Source organism: Lithobates pipiens, unplaced genomic scaffold, assembly GCF_037356315.1.
Source record: "Lithobates pipiens isolate NorthernLeopardFrog02 unplaced genomic scaffold, aLitPip1_a1.2 Scaffold_16, whole genome shotgun sequence".
In the NCBI taxonomy this organism is placed as follows: Eukaryota; Metazoa; Chordata; class Amphibia; order Anura; family Ranidae; genus Lithobates; species Lithobates pipiens.
In genome coordinates, this window is record NW_027507748.1 from 417,508,879 (window position 1) to 417,533,942 (window position 25,064).

The window sequence follows — 25,064 nt, forward strand, 5'->3', positions numbered from 1 at the left end:
CTTACAGATTACATTGCTGTATGTAATAATTTCACATCCCCTTTGTCCCTAGTGGTCTGCCCAGTGTCCTGCATGCAGTTTTATATAATAAAAACTGTTCTTTATGCCTGGAAACTGGAGATTGTCCATAGCAACCAAAACTGTCCCTTTACATCAAAAATGATTTTAGACCAGCTAGAAAACAGCGATAATAAATTAGAATCACTCGCAGAATTGAGCGATTTGTGGGGAGATCCGTCATCAAATACTGAAAAGTAATGACAGTGACAATTCTGCAACTGAGCAAATTTCAGTGTTTTTGATTTGATTACATTATTGAATCATTTTTATTATTATTATATTATTATTTGGTACAATTATTTATAATTATTTATTATATTATAATTTATGATTTCATTTTTCAAACTTTATCATACCCGGGATGTCTGCTAGACTCTAAGTGAGTTATTGCTAAGAATTACAGGACTACAATATAAAACGCCAAATTTTCATGCAAAATAATTGTACCGCTTTTAGCACCTAAAATCCAAAATAATCGTACCGCCAGGGAGGTTAACAGCTTAAAATGTGCTAACCAGACATCTTTGTTGCTTACTTAACCTCTTCAATACCAGGCACTTTTACCCCTTTCCTACCCAGGCCAATTTTCAGCTTTCAGTACTGTCACACTTTGAATGACAATTGCGTAATCATGCCACACTGTACCCATATTTTTTTATTTAATTTCTTCACACAAATAGAGCCTTCTTTTGGTGGTATATATTAACCACTGGGTCTTTTATTTTTTTTTGATACATTTTGAAAAAAATAGTTTTTCTGCATTTCTGTCATAAAAGTTTACAAATAAATAAAAGATTTTCATAAATTTAGTCCAAAATGTATTCTGCTACATTTCTTTGGTGAAAATAACCCAAATAAGTGTTTATTGTTTAGTCTGTAGGAAAGATTTAGAGTCTACAAGCTATGATATATATCTGAAAATTGATCAAGCCTGATGTACTAATGGCCTTTCTCATTTCTTGAGGCCCGAAAACACCAGAACAGTACAAATAGCCTCCAATTGACCCATTTTTTGTAAAGTAAACAGCCCTAGGTATTTAGTAAGGCACAAGACGTTTTTACAACCTCTCCTGAACGATTTAACTTGACAGATAGTAACCCACGCTTAAAACATCTGCTTTGCTGCGTTTATATGCCGCATTTAGCGTTTTTCTTTTTCAAAACTCTTCAATTCAATTATTTTCATTGGTATAAGCAATCATTTTTACTGACTGAAACTGATTCATTCAGTTTCTTTTGTTGTGATTAGCTGTGATTGGCCAAAGCTAATCACATGGTACAGATGGGCTGTGGTTGGCCCTGTCTGTACAATGTGATCACTGTGACCAATCACAGTTAGCAACACAATTGTATACAATTGTCATGTGATCTGCTGTGATTGGTCACAGCGATCACATAATACTGGAAGTGGGCTGGCATAGTGATTAGTCATCAGCTGTGTCCTGTGGACACAACCATTGACAGATCACACTGCTGCGCCCCGTGGCTGCACAAGTGGCACCTTCTGAGAGGACGTCATATGATGGATGAAAGACCAGCCCGGCCGTCAATCTGTTATTGGCTCAGTAGAAAGGTGTGAAGTCCTTTTAAACTACAGGATTATCCAGAACTACTCTACAACATAGCTGTGTGGTTTTAATGTATGCCAAGAGCTTTGTCACTATTAAAGAAAGGACAAAAAATAATGGATCTACTGCCATGTGTTATCACCAGCTTCAGTAATGGGTGGCTCTCATTACTGAAGCTGCTGATAAAATCTTATATGGACTGTACAGTTAAAGCTAAAGTATTTGAATCCTCCAATGGGAAGGAGGGGTAAAAGCCTGGCAAGTATGAAATACGTACTGTTGTTTTATGTACTGCGCTTTGCAATAACCTGTGGTAAAAGTGGTACATCACCAATATGCACAGTAAAGTACCATACATGCATTGAAGCATCATTCATTACAGTGCTGATTATTAATAAAAGGGCAGTGTTTTTTTCAGGACAGCTGACATGTTGTGGATTTTTATTGTGGTGGCAGATGTAAAAACCTCTCAGCTCATGTACATATTATTATGTTTTCTGTCATTTTCTTTTATTTTGCTGTTGTCATTTTAGATCACTATTAATTGAAGAACACAGTGTATATTCCATGCAATTTTTTTATTGATTTATTGCCAAAAAAAATCAAATAACAATACAAGATTATTATATCTTAATCATACTTATAGTGGTATTAAGCTCAAAAGAAAAACATGTAATATATTGTCGCTTACCAAGCCTTAAATGTGGTGGTCGCATTAATTTATTAATTTGTTTAGGCTTTTTCTCTTCTCTTCTTTTCACCTGGTGATCTAGGCAGTAACATGCCTCCTCTATTAGCATGCCCCCACTCTGCATGAGGGAGCACAGGGATAGAACAGATGGCAGCATTGTCAGTGTGGGGGAGGGGAGTGTTATGCCGCGTACACACGAGCGGACTTTTCAACATCCAAAGTCCGAAGGACCGAGTCCGTCAGACTATCCGATCGTGTGTGGGCTGCAACGGACTTTTGATTCACCAAAGTCTGACGGACTTTAGAATATGGAACATGCTTCAAATTTTCCCGAAGGAACTCCGCCGGACCCGATCCCCTTCGAAAACTCCGCTCGTGTGTATGCTACTCCGACGGACTAAAACCGACGCTAGGGCAGATATTGGCTACTGGCTATGAACTTCCTTATTTGAGTCGAGTCGTACGTCATCACGTTCGAATCCGTCGGAGTTTAGTGTAATTGTGTGTGGCCAAGTCCGTTCAGCCGAAAAGTCTGTCAGAACTCCGTCGGAATTCCAGCAGAACTCCGACGGAACTCCTTTGGAAGTCTGTCGGACTTAAGTCCTCTCGTGTGTACGGGGCATTAGATGCACTGATATAGATACACTAATATACTGAACTCAAACTCCAGCTCACACTACAGTTACGCATGCAAACAATTTTTCTTCTTTTTTGGATAAAGGTTTAACAAGAATAAATAAAAGCTGATCATTGTAAGTAAGCATCCCTGCCAGTTGCAAATGGTTTATCTCAACACTCTCAACTGATACTTTTGCAGTAGAGCTTGTTCTGTTGAAAAAACAACAGACTTACTGGACAGATCACCAGGTGGAATTAAAAGAAAGGAAACCAAAAAAAAAGAAACAAATGCAGCCATCACATCTAAGAATTGGTAAGCTGCAAGATAATAAATGTTTGTTTTTGGTTTAATACCAATTCATATATTTACACTTGAATTATTAAAACTATGCATTCACCTAAACTGCTCCTTAGCAAAAAATGAAAATATTTCAAATATGAGCCCATATTGTAGAATCCATATTTTTTTTCTTAATGAAAGTTGTTCTTCTCCAGATATCTATTCTTCTGAAGTCGTCTGTGCATAAGGTATGCAAGGCCACCCATAAGGGTACAGAGTAAAGCCAAGAAGCCCACTGTTATTCCCAAGCCTATAGCAGTGCTCACAATTTCTTTGGAGTCCACACTGGAAGAACCTGTAAAGTTAAATATATGTTAATAAGTTGAAGTAGAAATAGTAACGTAATGTGGAAAAGTCAATAACATGGTTAAAACCATGGGAACAGACAGGGCAAGGAAATAAAGACACTAACGTATAACAAGGGAAATTACTCTGGCAAAAGGAATGAAATAGCTCCATGGCTAAGCTGATTTTGTGACAATGACAAGCATACTCAGTGTTAGGTTGCCCGTCTTCTCCTTGTGGCCTAGGCTCTTAGAGATGGCTCAGTGGAGGTCCTCGCCGGCGGATAACCAATGACTCATACAGACACAATTGGTATGCTGAAATGGTTACAATTCTTTAATACTGGATTCGCCGTTTTATACTATTTTTACAAAACTCTGCCCCAATTTTGGGGGCCAATCAAAATGATACACATAAATGTTCATTAGCATATTATTCGTCAATGTCTTGTGACCTTAATTTTAACCTCTGTATTTCAAACTTATTACAGTTCAATAATTCCTTACTTTCTGTTACCGTCTGCTGACCATGATGTGCCAGCCACAACTTCCTAAAAACCAAATCTAGCCTTTTCATACCCAGTAACAGTGTACAGAGATGAAAACCACAAACAGATGCTTCCTAAGATGAAGACATTTAACAGAAATAGATAGACATGGCAATGAGATAATTCAGTTATTAAGCAATACTGTCATGAGATAGATTTCCTGAAATGTATCAAGAAAGTTTCTTTAAATCACTAAGCAGATAAGCAATCCTGAACTTATATCTTCAGGGTGAAAGCAATAATCAGAATCAACAATCAATAATGCAATGTATTATGGAATCTCCTTACACTCAGGCTGGAAGCTACATAGAAATAATATATACACATTGCTATGAAATGATGAATAAACTTCAATTATTAAAGCACAAATAATAATCAAAATACAAACAGTAACTATAATTTATGATTTGTACAAAAAGTATAGTAAGTAATTCATAAATCAAGATTCCTGAAGTGAATGTGTCTTCACAAATCAGGAAGATACATACGTATTAACCCTCCTGGCGGTATTCTGAAATGTGGCTCGGGGTTAAATTTCAGTACCATTAGTGGTAACCTCGAGCCACACTTGCGATTGCATTGCAGAATCTTATTCCAGGTTATTTACCTTGTCACCGGGATCCTGCAATGTCCCCCCACTGTGTCCTCCCACCAGATCATCTGCCTGATGATATGTGTGCCAGACTCTGTTCCCTGCGAGTGTCGCAATGCATGGGGATGGAGCCCGGCGGCAAATTCAAAAAGTACAAAAAATATGACACATACAATACACTGTAATTTTACAGATTACATTACTGTATGAAATCATTTCACATCCCTTTTGTTCCTAGTTGTTTGTCCAGTGCCCTGCATGCAGTTTTATATTATATATACTGTTCTTTCTGCCTGGAAACTTGAGATTGTCCATAGCAACCAAAAAGTGTCCCTTTAGGTAAAAAGTGATTTTGGACCAGCTAGAAAACAGCGATGGCAAATTAGAACACTTGCAGAATTGAGCAATAGTGATTTGTGGGGAAATTCATTTTATTATTATTATATTATTATTTTTTATAATTATTTCTAGTTATTTATTATAATATAATTTATGATTTTGTTTTTCAAACTTTATCATACCCGGGATGTCTACTATACTCTTGTTTGGACAGATTTAAGTGAGTTATTACTAAGAATTACAGGCCTACAAAATAAACTGCCAAATTTCTATGCAAAACAATGTACCGCTTTGAGATTCAAAAATCTGACATAACCATACCGCCAGGGGAGGCTACTATTGAGGTGAATAAAAACATAAAGAATCAGTGAATCTCTTATCATTTTGAAAATATGCATGCAGATTTTTCCGATCTGCAGTCAGTCATACAATCCAGTCTGGATTCCTGAAAAGTATGATTCGCTACAACTAGAGATCTATGTGTAAATTACAGTATCCCTTGATTTGATTATCGCTAGTTGCAAAGCATTTAAGCCAAGGACTCCTTAATATGATAGCATGTATCACCATTACCACCTTATGCATAACACAGCACTACCACCTATGAACACTGAATACACGTTTTACAGGATGCCAAGGATGGGTCCTGGATAGACACTATGGGGGTTATTTACGAAAGGCAAATCCATTCGCTCTCAACTCCCACTTCCCCACATACCTGCTCTCTGGAGCTTTCTGTCTTTTAAAGGCCTCATCCTGCAGGTAAGTTAACTCAATGTTGTCCCTTAAAGGGACCACAACCCAAAGATGGGAGAAACAAAGGGGGTTATATACGAAAGGCAAATCCACTTTGCACTACAAGTGTAAACTACAAGTGCAAAGTGCACTTGATATTGCATAGAAAGTGCACTTGGAAGTGCAGTTGCTGTAAATCTGAGGGGTAGATCTGAAATGAGGGGAAGCTCTGCTGATTTTATTATTTAATCATGTGCAAGCTAAAATGCTGTTTTTTTTTCCTTGCATCTACAGCGACTGCACTTCCAAGTACATTTTCAGTGCAATTGCAAGTGCACTTTGTACTTGTAGTTTGCACTTGTAGTGCAAAGTGGATTTGCCTTTCGTATATAATCCCCTATGTTTCTCCCATATTTAAGGGACAACATTGAGTTAACTTTCCTGCAGGATTAGGCTTTTAAAAGACAGGAAGCTCCAGAGAGCAGATGTGTGGGGAAGTGGGAGTTGAGAGCGAGACGAGTGATGGGTAAACTACTGAATTATTGAACTGCTAAACTCTGCTGAAAGAGGCCTTAATATTCTGAGACTGTGCCACCCTTCCTGCAGGTAAAGCCTTGGCGAGCCACTGTGTTGTGTTACTGTGCTGGAGACAAGCAGACTTTACTTTGTCATTTGCTGAAGTTAGAGCGGAGTTCCAACCAAAAATGGAACTTCCGCTTTTCAGAATCCCCCCCCTCCAGCGTCACATTTGGCACCTTTCAGGGGGGAGGGGGAGCATATACCTGTCTAATACAGGTATTTTGGTCCCACTTTCGGGTATCTACACCACTTCCAGTGCTTCCCCGCCCCCCCATGTCTTCTGGGAGATACACAGGTCCTAGAAGACAGCAGGGACCAGTGGTATCATGCAGCGCGAGTCCCACGTGTGCAGTAGGGAACCTTGTGGCTTCACTTCCTGATTCCCTTACCGAAGATGGCGGTGGCAAACACCCGAGAGCCGAGGGAGAGATTGTCTTCAGGTGCCGACATCGCGGGCGCTCTGGACAAGTAAGTGTCCTTATTTTAAAAGTCAGCTGCTGCAGTATTTGTAGCTGCTGACTTAAAAAAATTATAATAATTAGACGGAACTCCGCTTTAAGCCACTCTGTTGGCTTCTGAAAGCACCATTTGTTTTGCCTTTCGAAGGAATAAAAATACTTCCTGTTTGTTTCAAAAGCTTTTGCTGGTCCTGGACACATACCATGGTTGCTAACACCACTGAATTTTACAGCATATACCTACACACACAAGCTATGTACATATATATATATATATATATATATATATATATATATATATATATATATATATATATATATATATATACATACACTGCATATGGTACATATATGTACACACTGCATACACATATACAGATTGTATACACGTACACATAATACAAATACAATCACTTGCCCCCCAGGTGACATGGCTGTCTGTCCCTGCTAGTTGTCAAAAAGCATGGGGGTATTGAGTAATAGTAGCAAAACAGGCTGAGGACTGTTTAAGGCCACCCTACTTATACCTGTATAGAAAAACTGTAGCTTCCCAGAAGCAAGATGTTGGGACCTAGGGCATCAGGCACAAGATGTAGGGCATGTGCCCCATGTTCCTGGCTCAATGTACATGTCACAGACATCCAGGAGGAGTTTAAACCTCCTTATTTCCCTATATCTATGCCCCAGATTGAAAAAGCATGTTAAGTGACATTTTACCTGGGAAAAAAATACAGAAAATGCTCAAATAGTTACCATATTTCTCCTTTCCTAGCTCCTCCTCATAACAGTATATTATTGGTCAGCTCCACCCCCATGACCCTCATAGCGCAACCTAAAAACATTATAAAAAAAGGGGAGAAACCCTAACCAAGCAAGGAGTAGCTTTGGGTCTGGTATGGATTTTAAAAAATCTAATATAGATTTTGTGCCTAAATAAAAAAAAATGACATGGGGTCCCCCAAAGTCTATACCAGACCTTTAGGTCTGATATGGATATTAAGGGGAACCACATGGAAAAATGTTAAAAAATGTCATGTGTGACCACCCTAAAATCAATACCAGAGCCTTATCTGAGCATGCAGCTTGGCAGATCAGGATGAGGGGGTTGGGGCGAGCAAACGGCCACTCACCGAATGACAGGTAAACATGGGGGCGGGGTCAACTGGAAACATCACCATGTTTACCATGGTGTCATTCAGTGACAAGTGATGAGTGTCGAGTGATGGGACACGGAGCAGTTGTGTTCGGCAGCGGCGGGTTTTAATTTTTTTTGTGGAGGTTGGCATTCAATGCTTATTGTGAGTGACGTTAGATCTACTTCAGGGGAATTTTTTTTTTTAGGGGGGGTGTTTAGGATTTGTCAAACTGTCTCTGATTTTTTTTTTCTTATGACACTTTTTGGTGAATATGTAAGGATACTATGTACCTCTATTCATTCACATGGGGGGCCAGGATATTGGGGGCTTCCAGATTCCAATAAGGCTCCCCCTCCCACCCACAGACCCCCACAGTCACTAGGCTAGGGTTGTGTAGAAGAGGCCCTTGTCCTCATCAAGATGGGAACAAGGTGTTGAGGACATGTGGTCTGGTATGGTTCAGAAGGGGCTGGACTGCATGCTCCAATAAGGGTTTGGTATGGATTTTGGAGGGGGAACCCAAGCTATTTTTCTTAAACATTTTGTTGGGGGAATTCCCCTCCATACCAGACCCTTATTTTGAGGGAAACCCCACACTTTTTTTTATTACTGCATCTGGCTTACTGCTATTGTAGCATCTACCATCAAGATAGAAAGCTAATTTTTATGTGCCATGGTAGTGGTAACATACTGCTTTCTTTTGTTTTGTTTTGTAAGCATTGCCCTTCCATGTGCTCGTTGCTGCAAAGGCCAGTTATAGGTGAGGGCAGTGGCCATTTGTTTGTACTGTTGAAATATTGGTGAGGGGAAGTACTGGGCACCTTTACTGCCATGGTGCTATGTACTGGGTGTCTTGTGCGCCCCTGTGCCATTAAGGAGGGGTGGACTCCCTCCAGGCTCACCTGCCCTTTGCCTATTCATTATAATGCATGTTGTGTATATTATAATGCATGTGCTTCCACTGTGGAGACTCTCAAAATTTTGAGTTAGGACTACAGAAAATACTGGAGTGCCTTGACGGGCCATGTAGCTTATGCATGTATTTGCAAATGTATGCAAAGTGAACCCCTGTTTTTAACACATACTTTTAGGCAGGTCAATTTGGTTGGTTAGCAGGCTGGCTGGTAAATTGAGCTGGGAATTTCTTTGGTTTTGTTTTGGTAACATACTGCTGCCACTGCCACTGTTCAATGAGCATAGCCGAAAGCTGTTATTCCTTCTTCCAGACTGTGTAATTTAGGAGTTAACCTGATCAGCATGTCATCACAGAATCCTGGCATTCAGATCAGTCAGATGTGACTTTGTGTGTCATCTGGCTTAAAAACGATATTACTGGCATCTTTCATTTGCTGGAATTGAGGTAGATACTGGACATACATGCCTGCCGTGATTTTGTAAAACAAGTTAATCAAAATAAAAAAGTAAGAGAATAAAGAGAGTATAGTGTTGTTTCTTTCAGTGTAACTTGCATTTTCTAAAAGAGAGATGAAGATGTTGCCTGAAGTTCAGCTTTAAGTAATGTTTCATTATTACTAAAAGAGTGTATATGTAAATGTTCTACCAAATAAATCTTTATCTGATCTTTAGTTTATTTATGAGGCTTTTTGACTGATGCAGTTCTTTCTGATAACATGCATCTCATTGTGTAAACACCCACTTGGAAATGGTAAAAAATAGATTCTGTTCACCTAAGCTCATAAGAGCAGTACTTTACCCATATGAATGATACTGAAAGCTCAAGTAGATGTTGGCTAGGTTTATGTTGAAAATATAGATAGAGGCTATGATGGAGAAGGAGGAAGTTTTTGTCTCAGAAGTTAACCCGACAAGTTGTGGCAGTTTTTGAATATACTATGCAGTGAAGCTGCTATGCGCAATAAAGCACATGGATTAAAAGTGTTATGTCCCATGTTAATGTGGGTTGTGTAAGGGTATTTCACCAAAACAGACCAAAAAAGAAACAGGCACCATCATTTCCAATGCAGCTCATGACAATGCATGGTAATACTACAGCTTGCTGTGTTTTGTGGTGTACTGTAATGTATGTGTATCAGAGGTACTGTATGTTGACTGGTGAATTGGGGTGCCATTGCACTGTAGAAATGTAGATGGGCCCTAATTCGGTTGCTTTTGGTGTTGGCGATGGGTTGCTTTTGGTGTTGGCGTTGGTGGCAGCAGAATATGATTTCTCAGTGCCTCTACCAATGCTTTTCATCTGATTAAAAAGAAATGGCTCACTTCCTTCCAATTTTTATTACATTAGACAAATGTGGGAGAGCAAGTGTCTTAATAATTGATACATTTAAACGTATCAATGATACTGTGCAACTGGTTCAAAAAATATTACTTTTAAAGCACACAGCACCTCTTTTTTTCCTTGGTAGCATTCATGAGAGATTTGAGTGTATGGTTTTATTTTTATTTTTTAAATTTTTTTTTTTTTTTTTGTGTGATCCTCTACCACAGATATTCAGCTGCGCTTGTATATATGCTATGAAGTAGCACTGACCATGCTGTCATTTGCCATCTGACTCCATATAGCCACGGAACTGCAGGTAAGAGGTGAAATCTTTCTAGCAACAACCTTGCAGTGTCCCTCTAAAAAGAAGCCAGTGGAGCCATGTAAGACTTGTTCAATGTGAGGGCTGACTATTTACCAGACGTTGCATTTTGTGTACGAATGGTCAGGGAATATACTGTAGCTTAATGAAGAATCATCTATAGCAGTCCCTGTATAAGCCAAATAAGCCTAGCCTACTGGTACAATGACTTGAAAATGTATTCATGCCCCTTGACATTTTTCCACATTTTGTCATGTTACAACCAAAACATAAATGTATTTTATGTGCTAGACCATAACTGTGAAGTGGAATGAAAATGCTAAATATTGGAAAAGTGTGGCGTTTATTTGTATTCAGCCCCCTTTCCTCTGATACCCCTAACTAAAATCTAGTGGAACCAATTGCCTTCAGAAGTCCCCTAATTAGTAAATAGAGTACACATGTGTGTAATTTAATCTCAGTATAAATACAGCTGTTTTGTGAAGCCCTCAGATGTGTATTAGAGAACCTTAGTGAATAAACAGCACAATGAAGGCCAAGGAACACAGCAGACAGGTCAGGGATAATGTTGTGGAGAAGTTTAAAGCAGGGTTAGGTTATAAACAAATATCCCAAGCTTTGAACATCTCACAGAGCCCTTTTCAATCCATCATCTGAAAATAGAAAGAGTATAGCACAACTGCAAACCTACCAAGAAATGACCGTCCACCTAAACTGACAGGCTGAGCAAGGAGAGCATCATTCAGAGAAGCAGCCAAGAGGCCCATGGTAATTCTAGTAGAGCTGCAGAGATCCACAGCTCAGGTGGGAGAATCTGTCCACAGAACAACTATTAGTCATGTACTCCACATGCTCAGAGACACTCGGAAACACTCAGAAACACTGTCTCCAAGTGGTCTCCGAGCTTCTCCGAGTGTCTGCGGCACCCCCTCGCCCACCTCTAGCCACATGCAGTACTGCATAGACAAGCAGTGGCTGTGGAATGAATTATCTGAGTTTCCATTGATTCCTATGGGGAACCTCGATATACAAGTGCTTTGGATTAAAATCATTTTTCTGGGACGGATTATGCTCGTAATCCAAGGTACTCCTGTAAAAACCTCCGTAGCTGAAGTGGTTAAAACTGTTCAATGCTCTCTGAAGAGTGGTCTGAAGCTGGTTTGCACTTCAGAGAGCACTTCAAGTGTAAATGAGCCCTTAATTATTATTTTTTTATTATTATTTACATTTTTGTAATATTTTTAACAATTCTATTTATTTATTTATTTTATATAAAAAAAAAGGACCAGTCACCAGAGCAGTGCTGTAGTGACAGTGATCAGTGACAGGTGGCTTTTATTTATTTATTTTTACTTTTCCCAGCACTGCACTACACATTTTCTCCCCTCTCACAGCCGATCACTGGGAGATGAGAGACTTCACAGGCTGCACAGTTGCACTATTTTTAATTTTTTTACGTTTTTTTTTTCTGCTTTGTTACATGTTCCCCATGGCGGTTTGCCTATTAGCCCTAAAAATGACACAACTTGATCCAATATACTTTAGTGTGATTTGCCTCTAAGTTTGGGTTCAGCTAACTTCAAACAAGATTCACCAATCCCTTACAGAATTAGAACTGAGCAGAATTACCATCACGCTGCTCATTCACTTTGTGACTACTTAATGCTCTGCGCACTACAAAGAAGTATTTAGCTGCAGTGAACGTGATCCTTTTTGATTGGCTGCAGAAAAGATTGTGAGTGAAGGACGCAAATCTCAGTGTGCTCCATCTTTTTCACTGCCATATAAATATGGTACCTTAGGTTGTTCACACAAAAAATTGGTCATGTTTTTAATTACTGATGCTTTACATCTTTTTAATGTTCAGGTAATGTAATGAGGATAAACATTCTCTCTTTTCATATACAGTGTTCTGTATTACTGCAGATGCAACATGTATGCTGAATTACCTAAATTACCTAAAGAAAATGGTTGTCCACAATATTAAAACTTTTTAACTTTTAAATTCAATATTGTGCTCCTGGAGATTTATATAATTACTTTTTAAAATACCTTTAACCGCTTGAGATCCGCGCTATAGCCGAATGACGGCTACAGCGCAGACCTGCTTTGCCGGGACTATGTCTATTGACGTCGTCCCGTGCACGAGCGGCCTGCGGGCCCCCTGAGGGGCGTGTGCGGCGCGCTCTGTGATAAGCGAGTCTATGAGACTCGCCTGATCACGGATCGGAGCAAGGGGTCGATCCCGACACATTACCACGTGATCAGCTGTCAGCCAATGACAGCTGATCATGTGATCACAACAGAGCCGGTAATCGGCTATTTTTCCTCCACGCGCTGACAGCGCGAGGAGAAAAAAAAGCAGTTCACTGGCGGCCATGAGAGGGACTTCAGTCCCGATCGCGATCAAGTCATCAGTGCCCACCTGCCCCCTGCTAGTGCAACCTATTTATAGTAAAAGTGCCACCCATCAGTGACCACAGTGCCACCCATCAGTGCCCACAGTGCCACTTATCAGTGCCCACAATCTGCCTCAACAGTGCTGCACCTCATATGCCACATATCTGTGCCCATCAATGTCATCTACCAGTGTCCATCAGTGCCACCCAGCAGTGCCACCTATCAGTGCCCATCAGTCCCATCTATCAGTGCCACCCATCCGTGCCACCCATCTGTGCCATCTTATCTTTGCCCATCAGTGCTGCCTTATCTGTGCCTATCAGTGCTGCCTTATCTGTGCCTATCAGTACCGCCTTATCTGTGCCTATCAGTGCCACCTTAACCGTGCCTATCAGTGCCCACCAGTGCAGCCTATCAGTGCCCACCAGTGTCGCCTCATCAGCGCATTTCAATGAAGGAGAAAAATGACCTGTTTGCAAAATTTTATAACAAACTATTAAACATGATTTTTTTTTGCATCTTTTTTTGTTTGTTTAGCAAAAAATAAAACTCCCAGCTGTAATTAAATACCACCAAAAGAAAACTCTATTTGTGGGAAAAAAATGATAAAAATGTAATTTGGGTATGGTGTTGTATGGCCACGCAATTGTCATTCAAAATGCATCAGCGCTGAAAGCTGAAGATTGGTCTGGGCAGGAGAGGGGTTTAAGTGCCCAGTAGGCAAGTGGTTAAATACCAGCATCCATAATATTAATGCATTACCCAATATTATACAGAATTTATTTCATAACGTGTTATGAAATGCATCGACTCTAACAGCCATATTTTTATAGTTTATACAGCTACATTTATTAAGCCACCATAGTCAGCATAATTAAATGGTTAATATTATTGTTTTAATTACTACTATTACTATGTCTAACATCCTTTTTAACAAAGCTTTGTAAAAACAATTTTCTCTCTAAAAGTTTTTTTGAACATGTGTGAACATGTGACTGTGATATTTGCCTGTGGTAATGCACAATATTTGCCCAAGATTAACCACCGTGCACAAAAACGTAAAACTGCATAAAAATTTACTTTACTACTACAATATTTTGTACACTTGAGTAGAGGTAAGTGAATTACTCCATCAAGTTGGGCCCAACCTGAACCAGGCTAATGGCCCGTACACACGATCTGAAAATTGTGCGAAAAATTGTTAGTACAGAGCTTTTGAGAGAAAAAAAATGATATTTTCTACTTTTTGTTATTAGAAAAATCCAATAAACTCAATTTTAGTCATACATTTAGGCCAAAATGTATTCAGCCACATGTCTTTGGTAAAAAAAAAGTCAATAACTGTATATTTATTGGTTTGTGCAAAAGTTGTCACATCTACAAACTAAGGTAAGTTTTCTGGAATTTACGCAGCTTTTAGTTTATGACTGCCTATCTCATTTCTTGAGGTGCTAAAATGGCAGGGCAGTACAAAACCCCCCCAAATGACCCCATTTTGGAAAGTAGATACCCTATAGGAAATTGATAAGAGGCATGTTGAGCCCATTGAATATTTTATTTTTTTGCCTCAAGCGATTGAATAATGACAAAAGTCAGTCAAAGTTTTTTTTACACAAAGTTGTCACTAAATGATATATTGCTCATACATGCCATGGTTATATGTGGAATTGTACCCCAAAATACATTCTGCTGCTTCTCCTGAGTACGGGGATACCACATGTGGTCGACTCTGTGGAAGCCTAGCCACGTACGGGGCCCCGAAAGCCGCCTTCAGGATTTCTAAGGGCATACATTTGTAATTTCACTCCTCACTACCTATCACAGTTTTGAAGGCCATAAAATGCCAATATGGCACAAAACCCCCACAAATTACCCCATTTTAGAAAGTAGACACCCCACGCTATTTGCTGAGAGGCATGTTGAGTCCATGGAATATTTTATATTTGGCACAAGTTGCGGGAAAATTACAAACTTTTATTTTTTTTTATTTTTTTTTCACAAAGTTGTCACTAAATGATATATTGCTCACACAAGCTATGGGCATATGTGAAATGACACCCCAAAATAAGTTCTGCTGCTTCTCCTGAGTATGGGGATACCACATATGTGGGACTTTTTGGGAGCCTAGCCGCGTACGGGGCCCCGAAAAGCAAGCACCGCCTTCAGGCTTTCTAAGGGCGTAAATTTTTGACTTCACTCCTCACTACCTATTACAGTTTTGAAGGCCATAAAATGCCAAGATGGCACAAAACCCCCACAAATGACCCCATTTTGGAAAGTAGACACCCCAAGCTATTTGCTGAGAGGCATGTTGAGTCCATGGAATATTTTATATTTTGCCACAAGTTGCGGGAAAATTACAAACTTTTTATTTTATTTTTATTTTTCACAAAGTTGCCACTAAATGATATATTGCTCACGCATGCCATGGGCATATGTGAAATAACACCCCAAAATAAATTCTACTGCTTCTCCTGAGTACGGGGATACCACATATGTGGGACTTTTTGGGAGCCTAGCCGCGTACGGGGCCCCGAAACCAAGCACCGCCTTCAGGCTTTCTAAGGGCGTTACAGTTTTGAAGGCCATAAAATGCCAAGATGGCACAAACCCCCCCCCCCCCCCAAATGACCCCATTTTGGAAAGTAGACACCCCTAAATTTAGGAGTACACTAGTGAGACTAGGTAATAAATGGCGGGTGCCCTGAAACTATAAAAAAATAACTAACCAACCAGCGTCACCTGTAACAGTTATATGGTGATCACTGGTGAAAGGGTTAACTAGGGAGCAATCAGGGGGCTTTATGCGGTAGTATATGGGGGTCCCTGGCGCTATAAAAAGCTGCGGCGAACCTAAATACCTACCTGCCTAACTAGCGTCACCTGTGACACTAATACAGCGATCAGAAAAACGATCGCTTATTAGGCTGGGTTCACACTGGAGCGATGCGGGAACGCTACGAATCCGCGGCGGGTTCCCGCATCGCATGCCTCCCGGCGGCAGTTCACACTGCCCTATGTGAACTGCTGGGAGTGTCAGTGAAATGTTAATGACACCCCCAGATCAGTTCGCATATCGCAGTGCGATCTGCAAACTCGGATCGCATGGTGTGAACACCCATGCGATCCGATTCTGCTGCGGACCAAAAAAAGGGTCCCGTGCGAATTTGCGGCGGGTGCGGCGGGTGCGGCGCGAATTCAGCCATACTATCTGTATGGCTGAACTCGAATCGCACAGAGATCGAATGTGATTTGCACTGCAGTGCGGTGCGAATCACATCCGTTCTCATAAACCGCTGCAATGTGAACCCAGCCTTAGTGACACTGGCGACGGGGGGTGATCACGGGGTTAAACCTTTATTGGGGGGGTTAGGGGGGTACCTTAGAACTAAAGGGGGCTAACCCTAACTGCCCTAACAGTTATTACAGTCACAAATGACACCCGCCGGGTAATCAGGGGGTTAAACCTTTATTAGGTAATAAATGGCGGGTGCCCTGAAACTATAAAAAAATAACTAACCAGCCAGCGTCACCTGTAACAGTTATATGGTGATCACTGGTGAAAGGGTTAACTAGGGGGCAATCACTGGGCTTTATGCGGTAGTATATGGGGGTCCCTGGCGCTATAAAAAGCTGCGGCGAACCTAAATACCTACCTGCCTAACTAGCGTCACCTGTGACACTAATACAGCGATCAGAAAAACGATCGCTTATTAGGCTGGGTTCACACTGAAAGCGATGCGGGAACGCCACGAATCCGCGGCGGGTTCCCGCATCGCATGCCTCCCGGCGGCAGTTCACACTGCCCTATGCGAACTGCTGGGAGTGTCAGTGAAATGTTAATGACACCCCCAGATCAGTTTGCATATCGCAGTGCGATCTGCAAACTCGGATCGCATGGTGTGAACACCCATGCGATCCGATTCTGCTGCGGACCAAAAAAAGGGTCCCTTGCGAATTTGCGGCGGGTGCGGCGCGAATTCAGCCATACTATCTGTATGGCTGAACTCGAATCGCACAGAGATCGGATGTGATTTGCACTGCAGTGCGGTGCGAATCACATCCGTTCTCATAAACCGCTGCAATGTGAACCCAGCCTTAGTGACACTGGCGACGGGGGGTGATCACGGGGTTAAACCTTTATTGGGGGGGTTAGTGGGGTACATTAGAGCTAAAGGGGGCTAACCGTAACTGCCCTAACAGTTATTACAGTCACAAATGACACCAATGCAAAAAAAATAAAAAATGCAATTGGTGTCACTGTGACTGGGGGGGCAGGGGTAATTGGGGGGGTGATCGGGGGGTGAAGGGGGGGTGTGAGTGTGCCTGGCATGTTCTACTGTGTAGTGTCATGTTGGTGCAACTCATCGATCCTCTCTCCTCGGTGCCGGAACGAAAAATATAGACACGGAGGAAAGATTACATCACTTCCTCTGCCTGTGTTTACATTACAGGAGAGGAAGTGATGCAATGCTTCACTTCCATTCGTCAGGAGCGATCGCGAGGGGGTGGCCATGAATGAATGGCCACCCCCTCATCCCGGGTCGCTCCTGCACGGATACCGACCGCCGCTGGCACCAGGGAGGGCCCGATCGGGCCCCCCACCCGCGGGAAGGCAGGGACGTACAGGTACGCCCATATGCCTGCCCGTGCCATTCTGTCGACGTATATCGTCGTGCGGCGGTCGGCAAGTGGTTAATCAGTACGGTTGTCATCTGAAAATACAACAGAAATACACTACAACACGTGACTTCTCTTCCGATTTTTTTTTATTCTGTCATACTACAATTTTCATTACTTTACTAACCTCTCTTTTTTCGATATGTGACTAGGATGCAAAAAAAAAAAAAAAACGGACGATCTTTAGTCTGATTTAGTCTGATTTTCTAATCGTGTGGATGGGCTATAACATTAAAAGGATCTAAACGAAATATCTGGTCTGCTGAGGGATTCTGCTTTGTTACAATGTTACTTGCGAACCAGTAAGCAAATGAAAGTCCACCTTTTACAAAGAATAATAAACACACATATATTTGCAGAAAAAAACCCATGCATTTACTAATATTTTCAAATCACCTGGCAAAGCATTGCGTCCTGCAGACGCTTTCACGAGCTCTCTGTCCCAATACATGGACTTTCAGTTAGAGAGCTGGAGAAAGTATCAATGGGCTACAAGAATGGTAAGCACCATACTCCTCTTCTATTGCAAGCTACAAATCCTTCTGTCATGGTGGCAGAAGGAACTTGTAGTTTATTTATTCGGAGATCTCTGTGATGGCTGCTGAAGGGGAGATGAACCCCCACCTGCTGTCACAGGAATGGACTGAAAGAGCTTAATAATTTCAGCCCATCAGCATGGGCATTTGGCCACCCCGCTTCCCGCATGTGTACTATATATATAAAATGAGGCAAAAAATTTAAATAAAAAATAAAGTTTAGGTATACAAAAAAAGAAAAAAAAAAGAGGGACTTGTGTTTATAAGATATTCTGTATTGCTCGAGTCCTGTATGACTGAGCTGTTTTTTATTTATTATTTGCAAGTTTGTTTTAGGAATTAATAAAAACGATTAAAATGATGTTTATTTATTATTCCTTCAATAAACGTTATGCGGCCAATTATATGCCAAACAAAGATGTGAGTGTCTTTAATTAACTAAGTGTTCTTTTGTAGGTATTGGGGGGGGGGGGGGGGAGATGCGGCCTACATTCCAATGAAGATTTGGGGGTTGGGGAGTTTGCATCATACTTATACACCCTAAATAAGGGTGTAATATGTCATCCATCTGCTTCTCAGCTGAAGTTTTGTATTCATTCATAGAATACAAAGATTCCCATGAATGGCCAAAAACAAACTATTTAAAGGGGCAATAAACTTGTAGATCAGCTTTAAACATTGTTGAAAAGTTATGAAAAAAGTGACCTAAAGTGCTCCTTGCAGAGTAGAGGCAGCTGCAATGGCTATCGCTCAACTGTTTCTTTCTGTACATTTATAAGGCTTTACTATTTGTCATATACAGTAAATATGCATTTGGTTCCACTTAGCCCATGCTCTTCTTTTTAAATAACACATCTACTTACTCTTGTTTGAGTACTGTGCAATTTAATATTAATATTATAACATACATAACATAGCATTTATCTGACAATAAAAAATAATATCTACTTACCAGGGGATGAACTGGTAGGTATATCTATGATGAAAATGGTAAATTATTGTTATGTCACAATATTTAAGATCGATGATTTAGACTCGACTATAGTACTAAAGTATTATATCTCATTAGCTATAAATACATTACTATAGAAAATTTGTTGAAAACATCTTGAATCAAAGCTCCGCTATGTACATATAATTGCACTGAGAAAAACATTCCATTTTATTGCTTTCTAAAATATTTCTTACCTGAGAAGCCATGAAAGTATTTGAAATTTTGTATGCTTATAATTTTAGTAAAAATATGTATGTGCTGCAATATAATGATACCATAATGTCAAAGGGGAAAATTAAGTGGTTGTAAACCTCAGACATAAAATATGCATGTCCCTCTATAGTGTGTACTTGTCTTTATTAAAGGCACTAGGTATCATTTCTATCTACTGCTTTGTTCCTTTGCTACCAGCATGAGTCACTTCTGACAAGTTTTCCTGACACCAAGAGAAAAATGGTGATGGGGAGGGACCTCCACCTGATTGACAGCCTCAGCTCTGTTCCTGTGTGAATGGGGGATGTGTCCTTTCCCTCCAATCGGCTCTCAGTGCTCTTCTCATTGAGCTCTGCAGATTGTAACTTCAAATCTCTACCCCCTTTTTCTGAAAGCTCAGACAAACTGTATAAATGATGCACTTTGAACGGATGTAGAGAAGTGAAGACTGCAGATAAACAGGCACAACGTATGTAGGAGTATTTGTTTTCTCTCTGTGTATCAACTGAAAATAGCCACTTCACTGGGTATATGGAAGGGTTCACGACCACTTTAAGTATTTCTAATGCCGCATACACATGACCGAACTTTCTGGCAGACTAGGTCCGACGGTCTTCCCGACGGACTTTCTGAACAAAGGGACTTGGCCACACACAAATGGACTAAGTCCGTTCGTAAGTCCGTTCATTTTGAATGTGATGATGCAAACGGGACTAAACAAGGAAGTTCAATAGCCAGTAGCCAATAGTATCCCATGCGTCATATTTGGTCCGTCGGACCAGCACACAGACGAACGGCTTTCCCGATTTTAGTCCGTCGGAATCGAGTCTGTCAGATAGATTTGAAACATATTCTATTTCTAGGTTCATCAGATTTTTTATTTTTTTTAAACGCTTGGACTAACCCACACACGATCAGATTGTCCGGACTAATCCCTTCAGACCTAGTCTGCCGGAAAGTCCAGTCGTGTGTACATGGCATAAGGCGTGGATAACATGAGCAGCCAGGGCAAGGTAACAACGGGCAGGTGATCCATGTTTTAACTACCCCAACCAACCACTGGCAGGTTAACAGTACCAGCAAACATGTCTATATACATTGCTGTAGTCAAGTCATAGCAAATTTTGTACAGCATGTCACTTTTGGCACGACGTACCTTTCTTTTTTCATGTTTAAATATTTTCTTTACTATTTATTTTTAAGGCCATTGTATACCTTTACAGATACCGACTGAAGTGACCAGTCACAGGTGATACACAAAGATGAAACAAATCCTCCTAAATACAATTGTACCTGTTTATCTGCAGCCATCTGCAGCATAGCCTCCTGAAACACACAGATGAAAATATTTTTCTTAGCTCCACCAGATAGGGGCTGGGGTTCTGATGTCACACACTGCACAGACTAGAGAGGAGAGATCAGTGGAACCTGAGACCTGAGTGGAGGGAAAGGACACACCTCACTCTATACAGAATAATAGTTGAACCGCCACAATACAGGTTGTCAATTACCTTCTGTGTGTTGGGGGGGGGGGGGCATCACCTGGTATTCTATGGTCTTGAGTTAGACTGTCAGAGGTGAGTTATGCAGATAGTAGAGAGAGGAGAGATCAGAGAGAAACCGCAATCTGTGCTTTGGATTGAGGCTAGTAAACATTATAGAGGGATATGCTGTGTTCATTTTTAAATTTCAGGGGTTTAAATACACTTAAAAGTTGTTTTTTTTGTTTTTTGTTATTTTTTGTCAGATGTACATATGCATAATCCCAGCATGAACATTTTTGACAGGCACCTGAACTTGTGCCTTCTGGACTTCCAAAGACGGAGTTAACCACCTATGTATATGAGGCCGTATTCATTTGTTTTAGTTCTTTATTAAATCAGTATGCTCTGTGCTACAAACATAAATTTAGATTCAACATAATGAGACAAATTATTGAATAACATTTGTACTTTTTTACTTTTATTACACCAATTATTTTAAAACTAGCAACGGTAAAATTATAAAATAAAGTTTTGATTGTTTTTTTTTTTTGTATGTCTTTTCATTTATAGATTCAACTGTCAAGTAAATTTTGATACTCTAACCACTTCCCGCCCACCATATAGCAGAATGACAGCCAGAAAGTGGTTTCATTATCCTGGCTGGGCGTCATATGACGTCAAACAGGATAAGCGCAGCGATCGGGGGTGTGGTGTGTCAGTTTTACACACCGCATCTCTGATCGGGGCAAAGAGCCTCTGATGGAGGCTCTTTACCACATGATAAGCTGTGTCTAATCACAGCTGATCACAGTGTAAACATGAAAAGCCGTGTGTCGGCTTTTCCTCCACTCGCACAGACAGACACATGGGGACAAGGTGTTTTAGGGGGTACCCTAAAGCATCCTCCCCATGTTGAGAGCATGTGGCATGGTACAGTTCGGGGGGGCCGCCCTCTCACCTCCCCCTCTTTTCCTGCAGCCTGCCAGGTTGCGCGCTCGGATAAGGGTCTGGTATGGATTTTTGGGGGGAGCCCACACCATTTATTTTTACAATTTTGGCACGGGGTTCCCCTTAAAATCCATACCAGACCTGAAGGGCCTGGTATGGAATTTGGGGGGACCCCCATGCTTTTTTTAAAATTTTGGTTCAGGGTTCCCCTGTGGGGGAATCCCATGCCATTTTTTTCAATGACTTTTATGTGTATTGCCGGGACCGACAATTCATTATACCCGCGAGTACTTTTAAATGACTTTTTTTCCTTTAGAAATGTAATTTTGCTCTCGGACTGTTCGAAACATGGGAAACATGCACCACTTTACAGGCATACTATAGACATCCCCCAGGTACATAATTTCAAGGAATATTTCACTTTTATTGTTTCACTTTAAGCATTATTAAAATCACTGCTCCCGAAAAAAACTTTTTTTGCATTGATACATGTCCCCTGGGGCAGGACCCAGGTCCCCAAACACCTTTTATGACAATACCATGCATATAAGCCTTTAAAATTAGCACTTTTGATTCCTACCATAGACTTTTAAAGGTTGTTCCGTGGCTTTTCGAATTTGCAGCAAACACCTCAAATTGTTCTCTATTCGGCCAACAGGCGAACACCCGATGTTCGAGTCAAACTTACGTTCGACTTGAACATTGGGTTCCTCCCTACCCATTAGGGATGGCACTCTGTGCCCATCAGTGATTCCTGCCAGCACCTCTGATAAGTGCTGCCTATCAGTGCAATCTATCAGTGCCACCCATTAGTGCCCATCGGTGTTGCCTATACACGCCCTCCAGTGCCACCTATCAGTGCCATCTATGAGTGCCCATCAGTGCCACCTATCAGTGCCCATCACTGCTGTATTTTTGATTAAAAAGGAACTTCAGTCCTCTGTCCATTTGTTCCACTGGTGCTACCATTTGGGTGTGCGTGTTGATGTTCCAAAGGGCTGTGCCTGGCCTTCAAGCACAGATCTGCACATGTGAGATTTCCCAAGGATGCTCAAAGGTGGAAAAGTTGAGGACTTTCACAATTGCCATCTTTGCACATGTGCAGGAGAAATCCACATATGATTAGATATTAAGCAGAACCTATGAATTTGCAGATGAGCCACAGGGCTCACTCAGGACTCTAAGCCCTGCAGCACATCTGCACATGTGCAGGAGTGGAGAGAACACTTGCCATTCTTCCTAGGCAGGAAATGAGAAAGGGCTGCTGTACAAATACAAAAAAATACCATTAATATCCAATTGTGAGAGGGGGGATGGGGGAGGAGGCAGGGCAGAATAACATTTATTTAAAGTGGTTGTAAAGTCAGAAAGTTTTTTTTTTTATCTTCATGCATTCTATGCATGAAGATAAAAAGCCTTCTGTGTGCAGCAGCCCCTCTCACCCCCCCCCCCCCCCCAATACTTACCTGATTCCCATTTCAATCCAGCGATGTTACACAAGAGATTCGGCTGTCCGGGACTCTCCCTCCTCATTGCCTAAGGCAACAGCGACGCGTCATTGGCTTCCCATGCTGTCAATCAACGCCAGTGAGCCAAAGAGCAGATAGAGGAAGCAAGCTGAGGCTCCTTGTCTGAATGGACACAGGGAAGGGAGCTGCAGCTTGGCTCTTGTGCCCCCCCATAGCAAGCTGCTTGCTGTAGGGGAACTCAATAGGAAGTAGGGGCCAGGAGCACCGAAGAAGGACCCGGAAAGAGGAGGATCTGGGCTGTTCTGTACAAAACCACTGCAACAGAGCAGGTAAGTATAACATGTTTGTTATTTTTAACAAAACAATTTGACTTTAGTAGTTTGAAGGCTCACTTTAATATCTCCCATGTTACTTTTCAATTAGTGTATATTTATTGTTGTGTGCATTTGTACTTACTAGTGTCAGCACTGGTGACGATCCCCGGTGAAGTTACTGTTGCTGGATCAGAAAGTGAAGGATAACCTGAAGCGCTTGAAGCCGCTCTAGCACTCCTTTTTCGCGTTGAACAGATCTACAAAGAAATGTTTGTGCAATCTTAGTACTTAAGATAAGAATTAATTAATGTTAAAACATAACTGCAACACAACTTGAACCAATTCAAGCATACCTTTTCCTAACAGTGCATTACTGCAGGCTAATTAATGTGCACTGTGTTAAGGAAGCCCATTTATTCTGAGTAGACTACCAATGTACCCCAACACAGTGGAGTGTTATTCACAATGAATCTCACCTCAGTGCACCAGTCGTAGAGCAGTTGCATTGCTGTGAACTGTGGTAAAGCATAATACTATACATTTTAGTGAGTGGTAATGCAATGCCAAGTATAATTAGGTCCCTAAAATTTTATAATAAGCATTATCAAAAAAAATTAGATTCAATTAATGATATATTTGTTTTTATCCTTTTGTTCAGTGTATGGAGCAGATGGCGGTGGGATTTCATCTTTGAAAATCAGTGAAAGCTTTTATGTCTTAGCGGCTTTAACTGTTTGTCCTTAGAAATTGATATTAATATAGTTGATCTGTGCCTTCCCTGGTTTTAGATTGTTAAAGTGGATCCACTATGCTCCTTATCTAAGATCTTTAAGCTGTACTTGGGATCTCTACATTTATATATGTCCCTTTCCTGCTTGGGACCCTACCATCATGGGACCGCACTACCATGTCTCTTATATCTTCTGTAGGCATTCAGCTATAAATCTCTCTTTGAGTTTGCTCAACCTACAGTATGCCTCTGATGAAGAATATTACTCAACATGCTTCTAAAAGAATCAACATATCATGTGACTAAGATGAATGAATCTTAACTTAGTACAATATGCACAGTTTTGCATGTTTCCCAATGTTTTAACCATTTCAAAACTAGGCCAATTTCTCCCATACATGTAAAAATCTGTACATTTTTGCTAGAAAATTACAACCCCAAAACAATATATCATTTCTGAAAGCAAAGCTTTTGTAGAATAAAATGGTGGGTGTGGCAATTTTATGTCACATAATATTTGCATAGGGGTTTATCAAATGCAAATTTTCAGGAAAAAAATTACTTTAATGTACTTTAGTGCTAACAGACACAATATAATATCCAATTTTAAAAATGATGTTATGCCAAGTAAATAGACACCTAACCTGTCACTCTTTAAAATTGTGTACACCTGTGGAACTGTCACAAACTATAGTACCTACTGTAGAATTCTCCATAGACAACACTTTAAAAGCCTTTACAGGTTACCAGTTTAGAGTTACACAGGAGGTCTGGTGCTAGAATTATT

At 40.7% G+C, this 25,064-nt stretch overlaps 1 protein-coding gene across 1 annotated transcript in view; it reads right to left on the bottom strand.

Annotated features, from left to right (window-relative positions):
- Window positions 1-2,191: 2,191 nt before the first annotated feature.
- Window positions 2,192-25,064, bottom strand: part of LOC143983138 (zona pellucida-like domain-containing protein 1) — a 72,440-nt gene continuing 49,567 nt past the window's right edge. Inside the window, exons 9-11 of the mRNA XM_077482466.1 lie at window positions 23,690-23,804; window positions 19,078-19,101; window positions 2,192-3,572 (exon numbers count right to left, since the gene is read on the bottom strand). Coding sequence (XP_077338592.1) covers window positions 3,409-3,572; window positions 19,078-19,101; window positions 23,690-23,804 — 303 coding nt within the window. The 3' untranslated portion in view covers window positions 2,192-3,408. The remainder of the gene's footprint in view (window positions 3,573-19,077; window positions 19,102-23,689; window positions 23,805-25,064) is intronic.